Source organism: Ziziphus jujuba, chromosome 9 (assembly GCF_031755915.1).
Source record: "Ziziphus jujuba cultivar Dongzao chromosome 9, ASM3175591v1".
In the NCBI taxonomy this organism is placed as follows: Eukaryota; Viridiplantae; Streptophyta; class Magnoliopsida; order Rosales; family Rhamnaceae; genus Ziziphus; species Ziziphus jujuba.
Genome location: NC_083387.1, coordinates 16,245,144 through 16,258,999, shown reverse-complemented (window position 1 = coordinate 16,258,999; position 13,856 = coordinate 16,245,144). Strand labels below are relative to the sequence as shown.

General features: G+C 30.5%; 1 protein-coding gene across 1 annotated transcript; it reads left to right on the top strand.

The window, feature by feature from the left end:
• Positions 1-9,392: 9,392 nt before the first annotated feature.
• Positions 9,393-9,942, top strand: LOC107427126 (basic form of pathogenesis-related protein 1). Its single transcript, XM_016037473.4, has one exon. It carries the CDS (start codon positions 9,422-9,424, stop codon positions 9,914-9,916), a length of 495 nt encoding a protein of 164 aa, XP_015892959.4. The 5' UTR covers positions 9,393-9,421; the 3' UTR covers positions 9,917-9,942.
• Positions 9,943-13,856: the final 3,914 nt, after the last annotated feature.

Sequence of the window (13,856 nt, the reverse complement as noted above, 5' to 3'; positions counted from 1 at the left end):
TCACTGTGCACTTAAGCCAGATATAATAAAATATTACGGTATCCGGTGAACTTCAAACGTCCATAACTTTTTAACTAAATGTCCGATTTAAGCGTGCCACTAGTCTATGAACTCGTATTGACGAGTACTTTACAACCATACAAGAGTCAAAACAAAATTATACAATGGTAAAAAGTCAACTCTCGGCACCTTCTGGACAGTTTACACCTCGACTTGTTTTGCCCATAACTTTCAAACCGTAGCTCCGTTTTTGACGTGCTACTAGTCTACGAACTCGGGGCATCATGCACTTCGCCACGGTACCCTGGTCAACTCGAAATTTCAACTGAAACAAAAAGTCAAATTTTGACCTGCTCGATCAACGGTCAACCTCGGTCAACGTGCACGAATTCCGATATGGTTAGGGATGGGGTGTTACAGTGTTAATCATCAAACCATTCAAAAAATATGCAAAATATTCCCAAAACCCCAAAAACTTGGGTAGACCAACAAATGGTTGGGTTAACCCGCTATCTACTTCCCCCCATTGTTGAGTTCCAACCTATTGCTGAATTTCTTTTTGATACCGTAAAAATAGATAGCCACTTAAAAAAAAAAAATACTTCTCTAATAAGTCTATTTGAACATTTTGTTAAGCTAATGTGGCATGAAAAATAAATGCCATTGTCTATGTGACCCTTTACTTCTAAAGCCTCCATAAGATATTGTGAAATTTTCTTAGAAGCCAGATTTCCCTTAAAAGGTAATTTTTTTCAAAAAGATTAATAAAATATATGTAATTAACTAATAGCTATAAATAGTTATTTGCATATTATCATTGAGAATAATTTTAAAATGGACTGAACATTATATCACAAAGATTTAAACAATGTCAATGCCTATGTCACATTATGTTAGGATTACTTCTCGATACTTCATGGACACCTGAAGTGGTTCCACTGAACTGGTACCAAAATTTCAATGAGATCTCCACATAAATTGGATATAACCCAATTGTACAGATAAGATATCGTAAACATTTTTAATAAATGTTTTACAAAATCATCAATAAAAGATAATATAAAAGTCATACACATTAGGTTAATCAATTAAAGCAATCTAAGAAGTACAAATGAATAAAAGAAAAATATAAAAAATGTCCAATATAATGTATACATTAGAATCTGTAAAAGCAGAATATTTACTATAATTAAAGTCAAGGAAAAGGACAATACATCCAAAGAATAACATAAGGATAATTAAGATGTCTGAATGTGATGTACGAAACCTGTCAATTGAGGATAGGGAAACAATTTAAAAATACAATATTATGAGGCAAGCTTAGTGCATAAACAAGTATGGTATTATGAAAATAAATATTATTGCTAAAAATCATTTCCCTTAAGGCTCACTTTTAATGTTTGAAAGTTCCCTTGTTTTGACAAACAGTTTTCATAAAATCCTTAGTTATTTCCAACATAACAATTTCATAAATCATAGTATAAGGAAATTAAGACAAGCGAATATCTTTTAACCTATAATAAAATAATATTCTTACGAGTTATAAACTATAACCATCGATAATTAAAAATATAAATAACCATATATTATAACTGCTGTGTAAAAACAATAATTCTGCGTGTCATATCCACACACTACAATCCCAGTTTGTTGTTGACTACTGAGGGAGAGAAAAACTGTTAACGCAACCCTCAATATCCCAAAGGCAATATAAACCGAGATCTCCCATCTAAGGTCAAGAATCACGTGATCAAGTAGGCAATGGTTGTTTAAGAGAAAATATACAATTTTATGGACTTAGTAAAAGTGTACAAACTCGATTATATTTTATCAAATGTTGATATTTATAATATTGTAAATTTTTTAAGTTTAAAATACACCATACAGTATTGGTGTTTTGTACTTTATTTTTAATTAGTGTGCAAATATATATGGCTATCCTATGGATGATTATTTATTATATTATGGCTATTCTGTGGGAGCTATAGACCTGAGGGTTGGCAAATATATTTGCACAGAGAGCATCGGTCACCCCCTTCCTTGGTAGCAAGATGGTTGTTTATTATATTATGACTATCCTGTAAGAGCCATGGACCTGAGGGTTGACAAGTATATTTGCACAGTGAGCATCAGCCACCACCCTCCTTGGCCACATGATAATTGTTTATTATGTTATGGATCAGTGCGCAAGTTATATACATGATCGTCCTTTGCAAACTAGGGTGAGAGAGGGTAGGCAAGTATACTTACATAGCGAGCATTAGCCATCCACCCCTTTAGCTATAGGATAGCATCATTATAGGTTACCTTGCATATATGTATAGCCATTATGAGAGAGCTATAACCCTGAGGATTGGCAAGTACATTTGTTTAAAGAGCGTCAGCCACCCTCCTCTCGATCGAAGGATGATTGTTTTATCCGTGGCAAGTTATTAGCCATTGGCCCTGCGAGATGCCAATGTGATTGACTGCAAGTTTCTTTCTTTAACCTCCTCATTAAGTAGTGCTCAGGATGTCAGGTACTATCCCGTAGCACTACTATATTGTATGGTGTATTAAGTATTTTTTTTATACATATGTATATATATATATATATTATGTTATGTTTGTATGTACCAAACCATATAGAGGCAACGATTTGATTTGGCACATGAATAATTTAGCCTCGTAACTCTGTTGCCTACGAGTCCAGGGGATCGGATGGCCACTATAGGCAATCACCCAAATCTTATTAGGTGTACTTGTGATGGTTGATATCAAAGGATGCGTATTAGCATGTTATATGGTATCGTACATACGTCTGCTACGAGTGTACATATTTCATAATATATTTATAAATTTTAAAATTTTATTTTACTTCATTTTATTTTATCTTATCTATTCATTATTATGATTTTCCATTACTATCCTTATTTGTTATTATTATTATTAAAATTACTATTGTTATAGAATTATTATTATTTGTTGTTAATGACTTACTATTATTATTTTTAATTAGTATTACTATTTTATTATTATTATTGTTGTTGTTGTTGTTGTTGTTACTATTTTTATTATTATTATTATTTATCATTGATATTGTTGTTTAATTATTATTGTAGTAGTTATTATTAATTATTGTGATTATTATTATTGTAATTAATATTATTATTATTATTATTATTATTATCATCATTATTATTTGTCATTATTCTTATTATTATTATTATCATTATTGCAAATTATTATTGTGTTTATTATTATTATTTATTATGATTATTTTTATTGTTATTATCATGTATTATTACTATTATTATTATTATACGGTAGCCATCGGATAAGTATCACAGCTTTTAGGAAAGTATTACAGCCTTCGGACAAGTTTGATGGCTTTGGGCAAATGTAGTAACCTTTAGGAAACTGTGGTAGCCCTCGGGCAAGTTGTATTACTATTATTATTGTTGTTTTATGACCCTTTTATCTATATTTATCCATTGATATGTTTGTAAAGCGATATAGAAATGTACTACTGTACTAAATGGGTGGTGTGGGTGGATATGAATATTTAAAGGTATTATTTGTTTATTCAATTATTTATAGTATATATTGTTTTATTTTGTTATTTAAGTGCTGTCTTTTGTGGAAAATCATGTATTAATGTGGGAGGAATAAGGTAGTATGATATAGAAGTGTGTTTTCTGTGCAGGAAATTTTTAGGGCATACTCAACCTTTAGGGGAGATGTTATAGGATTTTCTGTAATGTGGTCCGGTAGGGATTCCCGTGGGATCAGGGCTTATCTAGGATTCTAGTAAGGGATCATGCATGATCTTGAGGTGGCCAATCCTTCTGAGTTGTGCATGTGGCATAAAACGGTTAGAAAATGGCTAGTTCTTGAGGAGAGGCAAAACAACCACCACCTAAAAGAAAGTCCCCATTTCCAGTTCATCTAACGTTAATTCAGATGGGTCAATTTATGTGAAGCCATACTTGGCTCTTTGGAAGGTGGCCGAAAATCTTGTGGGCTTTTTGACTAGGTGGCGAGTGTAGAATAATGGTGGGGCAAGATCGATCAATTTGTGTGAAGCTGTTATGGGTGATGGTCCAAGGTGGTTTTTGGCAATCTAGGGTTTTTACATGGGTTTTAGGGTTTCTTTCGGGTATTTTGGTGATTTTGATCTTTTGGAATAGTTTCCAAACATGAAAGGCACTAATTTTTAGGCTTTATATGTACCTTGGGTCCACTACAGGACAAAACACATATGTTTGGGCCAAGGAAGAAAATATCGCCGAAAGCATCGAAAGCATCAGCTATTGCCAACCATTGACACCGATAGAGGGGGTAAAAAATTTGTGTCAGTGGTGACGTGGAAACATCGCTGGTGCAGTGTAATATTGGCGTTGTCGGAAAAAATTGATTAAAATTTCAGAAAATTTGTGGAAATTCGATGTGTATCGATGGAAAACTAATGGAAATCCGATGAAATCTAGGCTACCTCTCTTTCTCATCTCCTTCAATCTTTCCCAAACCAAAAAAGCCCAAAAACCAATCTCAGCCAAAATCTCACCTATTCAGTTGAAAAAAAGATGAAAACTTTTCTAGAAATATGACCAAAAAACAGAAAATATGAGATAAAAAAAAATAGAAAACAAAACCCAAGAGAGGGAAACTATAAAGAAAGAACCTTTGAATCTAAAGATGGATAGATTTGATGAAAACCCTCTTCAAGGGGTTACGGGCTCTACTCAAGAGCAGTGTAGATAGAGAAACCAAGAGCAGTGTAGAGACAAAAAAACAAGGTGTGGTTTTTGGTATAACCACATCTTTCTTTTATTTTCTTTTATTTTCTTTATTTTTATTATTATTTTTCCATGTTTCTAGATTCTCTGTGGCCATTTCATTTACCATTTCTTTTTAAAAAAAAATTTCCTCTTTGGTTGTGTTGTTTTTTTTTTTTTTTTTTTTCGTATTTGTCCCTACCAGAGTGCTTTATTTTGCTTACACATTCATACTATTTGACCATTTGTTAACCATCATAATATTATATTCCATTTCTTGTCAAAAATAAACTGGCTTTAAAAAAAATATTGGATTTTTTTTTTATATCTTTTAAATTTAGTTTTTCAAAATAGTTTAAAATCAGTTAACTGTGCTAAAGATATTAATAAGTGGTTTTTTGCTACTATAACATGAAATTGTAGATTTGTGATATGATATTAACAAATCAATTTGAAGTATTGAGGAGTTCTTTTTTATATTGATGATGTATTATGAATTATGTTTGATAATTTTATGTATTTTAATATTATTTGTTAAATTTTCTATATTTTGGTGATAATAAATATTGTATTGTCTTTACTGACAATAATTTTTAATATTTATGAATTATGTTATTATCCTTATATTCTAATTATTGTATTTTGTTTACATTATTTTACTATATTAATTATCAAACATTTGTATTCTAAATTAAATATTTATAGTTTCCATAATTTTCATCGATATTTCTATAAAATCTTATTCTCGAGATTTCTATCGATACCGATATTTTCATCACTGATTTGGGCATTGTAAAAATTATACTGCTTAAGAAACTTTACGAAATCATAACTTTTGATCCGTAACTCATAATAAGGCATCCTACCAGTTTGCAAACTCATATCATCAAACTCTATGCAAATACAAAAGAGCAAAACCAAAATCCATCTCCAAGGAGAAGTCAAACTTGGTCCCACTTAAAAAGTCAAATTTAGTTAAATCACTTGAAAATTTCAAATTTTGGATATTTTATCGAGACAAATCATTACAACTAAAAGCATCTTCAATGATTATATCTATTGTTAGATTTTTTTTCCACATTAAAAAAATAGGCAGCATTAAAAAAGCTATTTAATAAGTTTGTCTAAACACCCAACCAAGTTGATGTGATAAGAAAAAAAAAAAAAAAAACTAGTAACATAACCTTCTACTTCTCGAAAGTCTATTAGACATTCTCAAATTTTCTTAAAAGAAATATTTTCTTCAAAAGACCATTTTTTTCAAAAAAATAAAAATAAAAATAAACAAGTAAAATATTTAATTAACTAATAAACATAAATAGTTTTTATGTACACTATTATTAGATAACAATTTTTAAATTAAATGTGCATTTATACAACATAGATGTATACAATGTCAATTATACATCATATAAGCAGCAATCCACATTTATTATTAGAAATGTTCTGAATATGATATATATATATATATATATATATGATAAATAAAATTTTTGTTTGTAGAAATGGTAATTATAATTTTGATATGATATGTATGAAATATGATATATAACTATATAAAATAAATATTTTTTATTTAAAATAATCAATAAATCTATATTCTTTTATATATTTGTCTGGAAAATTTTTAACATTACTGTAGGATGTGTTTTGGACATTTTCTAAATTTATCCGTAGTTTGTTGAATGTTTTCAACCTTTTTTTGGTTTCCAAAATTTGAATTTCAAGTAATGTTACCAAATATATTTTGGATCATTTTTCAATTTATAAAATGAAAACCTATTTCGTAAGACAATGTAGAATAGGCCCTAACTTTTCTAAACAATTTCAAATTTTCATAAAAACTGATATTTCTCAAATAAAGTCTTAAAAAGCCTTATAATTTGTAATAAAGTCTCTAGAAATAGATATTCAATTTATTTTATACATTATACTATTATAAAACCATTACTCATGTGGTATATCTATTTTTACATTGCATACTTTCACTGAAAATATTCTAAGTTCAAAATTAATAAAAAAAAAGAAAAAAAAAAAGTAGAGAGTCATATATAGGTCCACAAAATCCACATTTTGTAACACATCTCAATGATCAATCCCTGGTTTTTCGCTCAATTTGCTTTACGAAAAGAGTGCTTCTTTTCACATTATCAAAATTGATTTTTACACTGCATTTTTATGTGAAATGACTAAAAGTCCTTTGTCTTTTTGGTTTTCTCCATTTATACATTTTGAAAAATTATTTTTCTCTTTATCTTCTCCTTCCATAGATATCAAAATATATCAAGTTCTTTCTCATGCTCTGCTCTTTCTAAGCAATTCCAGTCCATCGTTTCAAGATTCAAAGAGGTAAATTTCTCTTTGATTTATTATTTTAATTATAAAATTCATCTCATAGAAATATAAAACGTTACTAAAAAAATCTTAAATTTATATGTACATAATCAAAAATTCCTAAAAAAATCTTAAATTTATATGTACATAATCAAAAATTCATACTTTTTTGTTCGAAATGGATTTTCAGAAATTATTTCAAAATAAAAGAAAAAAATTGATTTTTATTTTTTTTTGGGTCTAAACTCAAACTTTTTGGTTTTACAACTATAAAGTACAGCAACTACAAAATACAGCAACTCAAAAGGGTATCTGGCCTAGAAATAAGTGGAGTGGAATGGAAAATTTTTAATGGTCACGTACCCGATCAAGCACATCGAGACTGCGGCAATGGTTGTCAATAGTGAATAGGGTAGGAAGAGAATTTAATAAAAAAGAAAGGGATAGTTTAGGAAATTAAAAAAGTTAAGATTGTATAAAAATTATTTTGCAATATGACTAGAACTTCTCTGACGAGAAATCGCCGCTGATGCCGTTTCCCAAACATCGCTTTCTCCTTAAGTTATTGGTCTGCACAAAACGCTGAAACTTCCACATTTTGGAAGTTATTTTAGTTGCACAACCTGAGCACTTTGTCTACATTCAATGCATGCATGCCTTTCCCTTTTTTTCTCACTTTTTTTTTTTCTATTTTTATTTTGCTTGGCATTTCGTTATTTAATTTTAGAAACGCTATTTTTGCGGAAATTCAAAGTCATCATTTTGATTTTTTTAAATAATAATTTGCCATTGTTTTAGGAAGAAAGTTGTATTGATGAGAAATTCGGTGCCAAAAAATGGGACTCGAGAAATATATAAATGACAGACAAGCAACATCAATATTTACTATCCTTTTGGACACAAATGGTTTTTTATTTACTCTTTTTTTATTTTTTTATTTTTTTTTTATATGGACACAAACGGTTATGTAGGCGATTATTATGCTGGGTAAATAAATTATTATTATTATTATTATAAATTTTGACTTGTAGCATTTCGGCTTTTATGGAGACTGGAGAAGGATGGTGATATCATACATTCACATGACCTACTGTTACAAGCGTGACCTCTTTTTTTTTTGGTTTTTTTTTTATGAATATTATGCGTGACCCTCTCTGTCTCTGTCTCTCTCTCTCTCTCTCACACACACACATTCTCCGACCTTTCTTTTTGGCTCTGATTGAGTTTTTTAATTATAACATTACATCAGTAAAAGTTTGAAACGGCGGCCACCGAATTACTTAATTTGAAAGCACGACCATTTCAAACTAAGTATATATAATTCTTAATAAGATCCTTTTTATTTGAGGCTAATTTCATCTTCATCAAAGTTATTTAATTATAAATGTTTATCAAATTTTCTAGTGATCAATTCGTTGTAATAATTTTCAAGATAAAAAATGATTTATAATATTCAGTTTTCTCCGTTAAAAATCATCCAGTGAAGGTACATAATCATGGCACTTTTTTTTTTTTTTTTTTTTTTTGGGTTGGTAAATACCGATTCGTACATAGCTTGTGTCCTGTAACAAAATATTGGATAAAGGGTCGCATTTTTGTTCATTATGATATTTTCGTGTTTGTTTTTGTTTCTGTTTTATTTTTTATTTTTTATTTTTATTTTTTGTTTGTTTGTTTGTTCTGGTAAGTAATTTTTACTGTAGCTAGCCAATGGTTTAAGGCATTCACAGGAGAGAAGTTTTATACATATGTTTGGTTTCCTAGACACTAAATCTAATAAATAAAATGTGTTTTAGACGTTGTTAATTTCTTTATTTAATATTTAAATATGCTTTCAGCATCACTAATGTTAGAATGTAGCTTCAAAATTAGATGATAGAAATGTGTAATCAATTTAAAAATATTATACAAATGGTTATTAATGACCATTACTTAATTATATATTTTAATATTTTTGTATATTTTAGAACACAATCATTTTTTAAGAAAAAATTATTTTTAAAGAAAAATGATAATGTTAATAGAGCCTTTAGAAGTAAAAATTTAATTAACTTGACAATATTTAAGTCATATTAATTTGACATTTACAATAGACATTGTCAATTTTTGTATCAATTTTTTTAAAAAATATTTATATTACTTCTATACAATATTATTTTTTACAATCCATATTTTCCATTAGAGATGGTTTTAACTTAAAAATAATAATAATAATAATAATACAAACGTCCATCTAACAAACCATCAATAGATAGCTATTTACACCTCTCAATTCTCTATAAATACTCACCACACACCATGTCCCATCTTCATTGCACTACACTACAAAAATGGGATTCAATAAGTTCTACTTGGTCCTAGCGGTATGCTGCTTTATGGGACAATCATTAACCAAAGTCCATTCCTATCCAAGAAGCAACCCGAACCAGGATTTCGTGGACGCTCACAATGCCGCTCGAGCCGAGGTCGGTGTCGGTCCGATCACTTGGAACTGGACGGTGGCAGCCTATGCCCAAAACTACGCGAACCAGAAGATGGAGAACTGCGAGATGGAGCACTCAGGTGGACCTTACGGAGAGAACTTGGCGGAAGGTTATGGTTCGATGACAGGAGAAGAGGCGGTGAAGTTTTGGGTGACGGAGAAACCCAACTACGACTACCGCACTAATTCATGTGTTGGCGACGAGTGCTTGCATTATACTCAGGTGGTTTGGAGAAAGTCCGTACACCTAGGGTGTGCCCGGGTCAAGTGTCGTAACGGTTGGATGTTTGTGATCTGTAATTATGATCCCCCTGGTAACTATGAGGGGGAACGTCCATATTGAATGTTGAATGGTTTTTACTTTTTATACTACTATGTGCTGGTGAAAACCGAATGTATTTTATATATATATATATATATGTATTTAAAATCATGTTATGCAAAATCATAAGGAAAAAAAAAATATATATATATATATATGAATAATTACTCTTAAAACTAGAGACCATGAACAAATTTGATAAGTTTCGTTTCTCTAATATATATATATATATATTGTGGCATATTTGTTTTGATAAATATTTTTTCCTTTGCATCTCAAATTTCCAAGTTAAACAAATTAGAGTGTACAATATGTTCTACTTTTTTTAAATAAGATATGCCAAAAGAGAAAAAAACAAAGGCATATGCAATACGATGGATGGGTTTTATATGAAAGGGAATAAAGGTAGATGCTAAAATCCAATGAAGTAAATTTTAGCATTTGATGGATCTAAATAGTTTAGCATTTCTTTTCCTAGATATTAATGATTATGAGTTTAATTAATATTTTCTCTTTAAAATGAAACTGGCACGATAAGGAGGCAGGGAGGAATAAAATGGAGAAGAAGGGATATATATGAAGCAAAATCATTTTCGATTTAATTTTAAACAAAAGAACATATATGTTTATCGGACCCTCTAATATTAATTTTCACCCTCCATTCTCTTTTCGCTCATTTTTCTTATCAAGTTATTAAGAAGATGGTCCTACGAAAAGCTAAGCCACAAAGAAACCTATTCAAGTCGGAAACACACATGGCAGTCACTTTCATGTACAAAACTAAAAGTACATTAAATATCAGTTTCGATGATGGCCGCAAAGAACCCATTCCATCGCAAATTCACAAGCTCCAGAATTGCGAATAATTAGTTTTTATTTTTATTTTATTTTTTATAAATAAAATCTAAATGAGTTAGTAACAACATACATGTAAAACTTGTGTAGAATACATCAGAAATTATTATAAAGCTCTCGATTGATTATTTTTTAAATTTGATTTGTAATTTTTTTTTTCCATATGTGGCTGAGGGAGTGACCTGCCATTAGAATATTTTGACCATAAACTTTCATCATATTTTTATTATATTAAAATTCTATATATGATGATATTTTAAAGTTTGATATAGCAAAGACCTGCCACACTTCTCATCTATATATTTATAAGTTGCCAAAAGAAAAAATAAAACTTATGACTCAAGTTTAAAAACTAATTAATTAAAAAAAATTAATCGACCCTTTGTAATAACATATGATGGATTCCACAAAGACCTTACGAGTTTTTTCTTCCCCAATTACATTTTCTTTAAAAATATGTATATATATATATATATATTTAAATGATATGTCATAATTTTAAATGATGTAGATTGTATCAGCGTCTTTATTTTACGTTATCAAATAGCATGACACCTTATCCTAGATCAGAAGAAATTAAGCTCATAGGACATGTGGAGCTTTCTCCACAGCTTTCTTCAACATAAATCTGGATTTGAAGAATGAATATTGTACGGTTCCGAAATTAAGGATCATTTAATTTTCACTACTCCCCCAATTAAGGTCTCTCTGTTTCAGTTGACTGCAATTAATCCATTTTCATTAGCCCATAATTGGTAGCTACCAGACTTTTGAGCACAACCTATATAGGATGTGATCAGGACACATTCAATTACGATCATTTGTTTAATTATGGCTCATAGTAGTTGTTATTTTAAGCTTACTGGAGTTTGTTATTGACTCCTGGATATTACTATAATTAGAGTCAGATTCATGTATTATTTGGCAACACCAAGAGGAAATTGACGAAAGTGCATATATTTTAAATTTTCTGAGAAATAGAAAGATAATCAATAAAATTGACGAAAATGCATATATCTTGTACGATATTGTATATCCTTTCAAAAAAAAAAAAAAAAAAAAACAAATTACTTAGTTTTAAACTATCCAAAATCCCCCCGCATCCCGTGTGATATGAATCTGTGCCCATGAAGGCACAAATAAAGGTGCTCAACTACTGAAACTAACCATTTTTGCTAGACATTGTATATTTTTATAACTCTCAAATTGAGACCTACTAAAGCCATATATAAGAGCAGTGAAATAGATGGGAGTAAAGATATATATATATATATATATATAATACAATTTGATATAGCAATATGTATGGGGTCCAGCCTTCTCCTAAAGCCCAACCCATTAGAGTTGTTTTTTTTTTCTTTTTTTTCTTTGTTTTTTTATAAGTTTACTTAGTGGGCAAGTTGTATTGTAAAAAAGATAATTTTAAAACCTTATAAATAGGTATCTAGTTTTCAGTCTTGTATCACATCACATAGATTAGAGATAGCACAGTTTTTTAGAGACTCAGAGAGAGTTTTTTAGATAATTTTTTTGTGTTAATTTTAGAGAAAATAATACATTTTTTTCTTCTCAATATTTTGTGTTTTGTCTTTCTTTATTTTCTGTTTTGGTTTTTCTGTGTTCTTTGTGATTAGAGGATCACAACTAGTGGTATCAAGGCCAAGTATCAGAGAAAAGGTTCACCGTCAACGAGCTTAAACAAAAAATTTGAGCATATCAGAGGGAGATCTCGTCGAGACAAAGGGAACAAGCTTAACTAGACCTCCACGCGCCATCGCATGCGCTGTCATGCATGGGTCAAAGCTTTCTATTGGTTTTCACACACCGATCAACATGACACGCGCCTCCCACATGCCACTGAGCTAAGCTGCGAGCCGAGCTGCAAGCCAAGACAAGCCACATCAGCAGCAAGCTCATCTACTACATGGCAACACATCATCCATTCTGCCATGTCATTTGATACATCAGTGATGGCTCTACATTTTTCAAAAATTGTAGAAATACCCTTATATTTTTGTTGTTTTCAGGTTTTTCAGAACTTTTGGGAATTGCACTTTGACTTTAAATTTTCTCAGATTCAAAATCTGACTTAAGAAAAGTCAAATCCAATGTTTTTTACCATTCTGGATGCGTTGGCAGACTCCTTTTTCTAAATTAAACTCCAATTTTTTATAAAGCTATTGTAAAACAAGATGTTAATGAAATAATCATATTTGCGAGTTATGATCAAGCTTACTACCACCAACTATGCATTTTGAAGACCTCTGATGAAAGATCTACTAAATTACAAGGATTTGTTTGACTCTTTGGATGCCAGAAGAAGGAACCTCGATCCCCCCAAAGAAGTAGAATTAAAGAAGCTGAATAGAAAAACAATCGGTCAAATTTGACAATGGACCAATCATAGTGTTGTCTATCATGTTGTGCAGGAGGTAGACGCATACGTCCTCTAAAAGAAGTTGGAGGACATGTACCAAGCCAAGGCTATTGGAATAAAGTCTTATTGATGAGATGTTTGGTAAATTTGAAGTTGAAAAATGGAACTTCTGTAGCCAAACATGCCAGTATGTCTTAGAACTTGGTAAATCGATTATCTACAGTAGAGGTATAACTAGGAGATAAGGAACTGACACTTCTACTTCTTAGCTCTCTTCCAGACAATTGGAAGATATTGCTAGTCTCTCTCAACAATTTAGCTCTTAACAGTAAACTTACCATGGCTATGGTAATGCTTGTCCTATTTAACGAAAAGGCTAGGAGAAAGGATATTGGCAATGATCAATCACATGCCCTTGTCATATAGAAACAGGGGAGATAGCAACAAAGTCATGATAGGGGGAGAGGCACGAACCAGAGCAGAGATAGACCCATAGATGGGAGGAGGCCAACAGATAAGTGTCATTATTATGGCCGAGAACATCACTTGAAGAAGTACTGCAGGAAGATATTGCAAGAGCACAGACAAAAAAGAAATCAGCCGAAAAAGGATTATGAAACTTTAGTCATTGTTAAAGAAGAAGTGGCATATTGTTCCACACATGAAGAGTATTTCAAAACATACAAAGTAGGAGACTTTGGCATAGTAAAGATGGGAAATAATAGTTTC

Excerpts from the sequence above, each read along its gene's own strand:
- LOC107427126 (XM_016037473.4), top strand. The coding sequence starts at position 9,422 with ATGGGATTCAATAAGTTCTACTTGGTCCTAGCGGTATGCTGCTTTATG.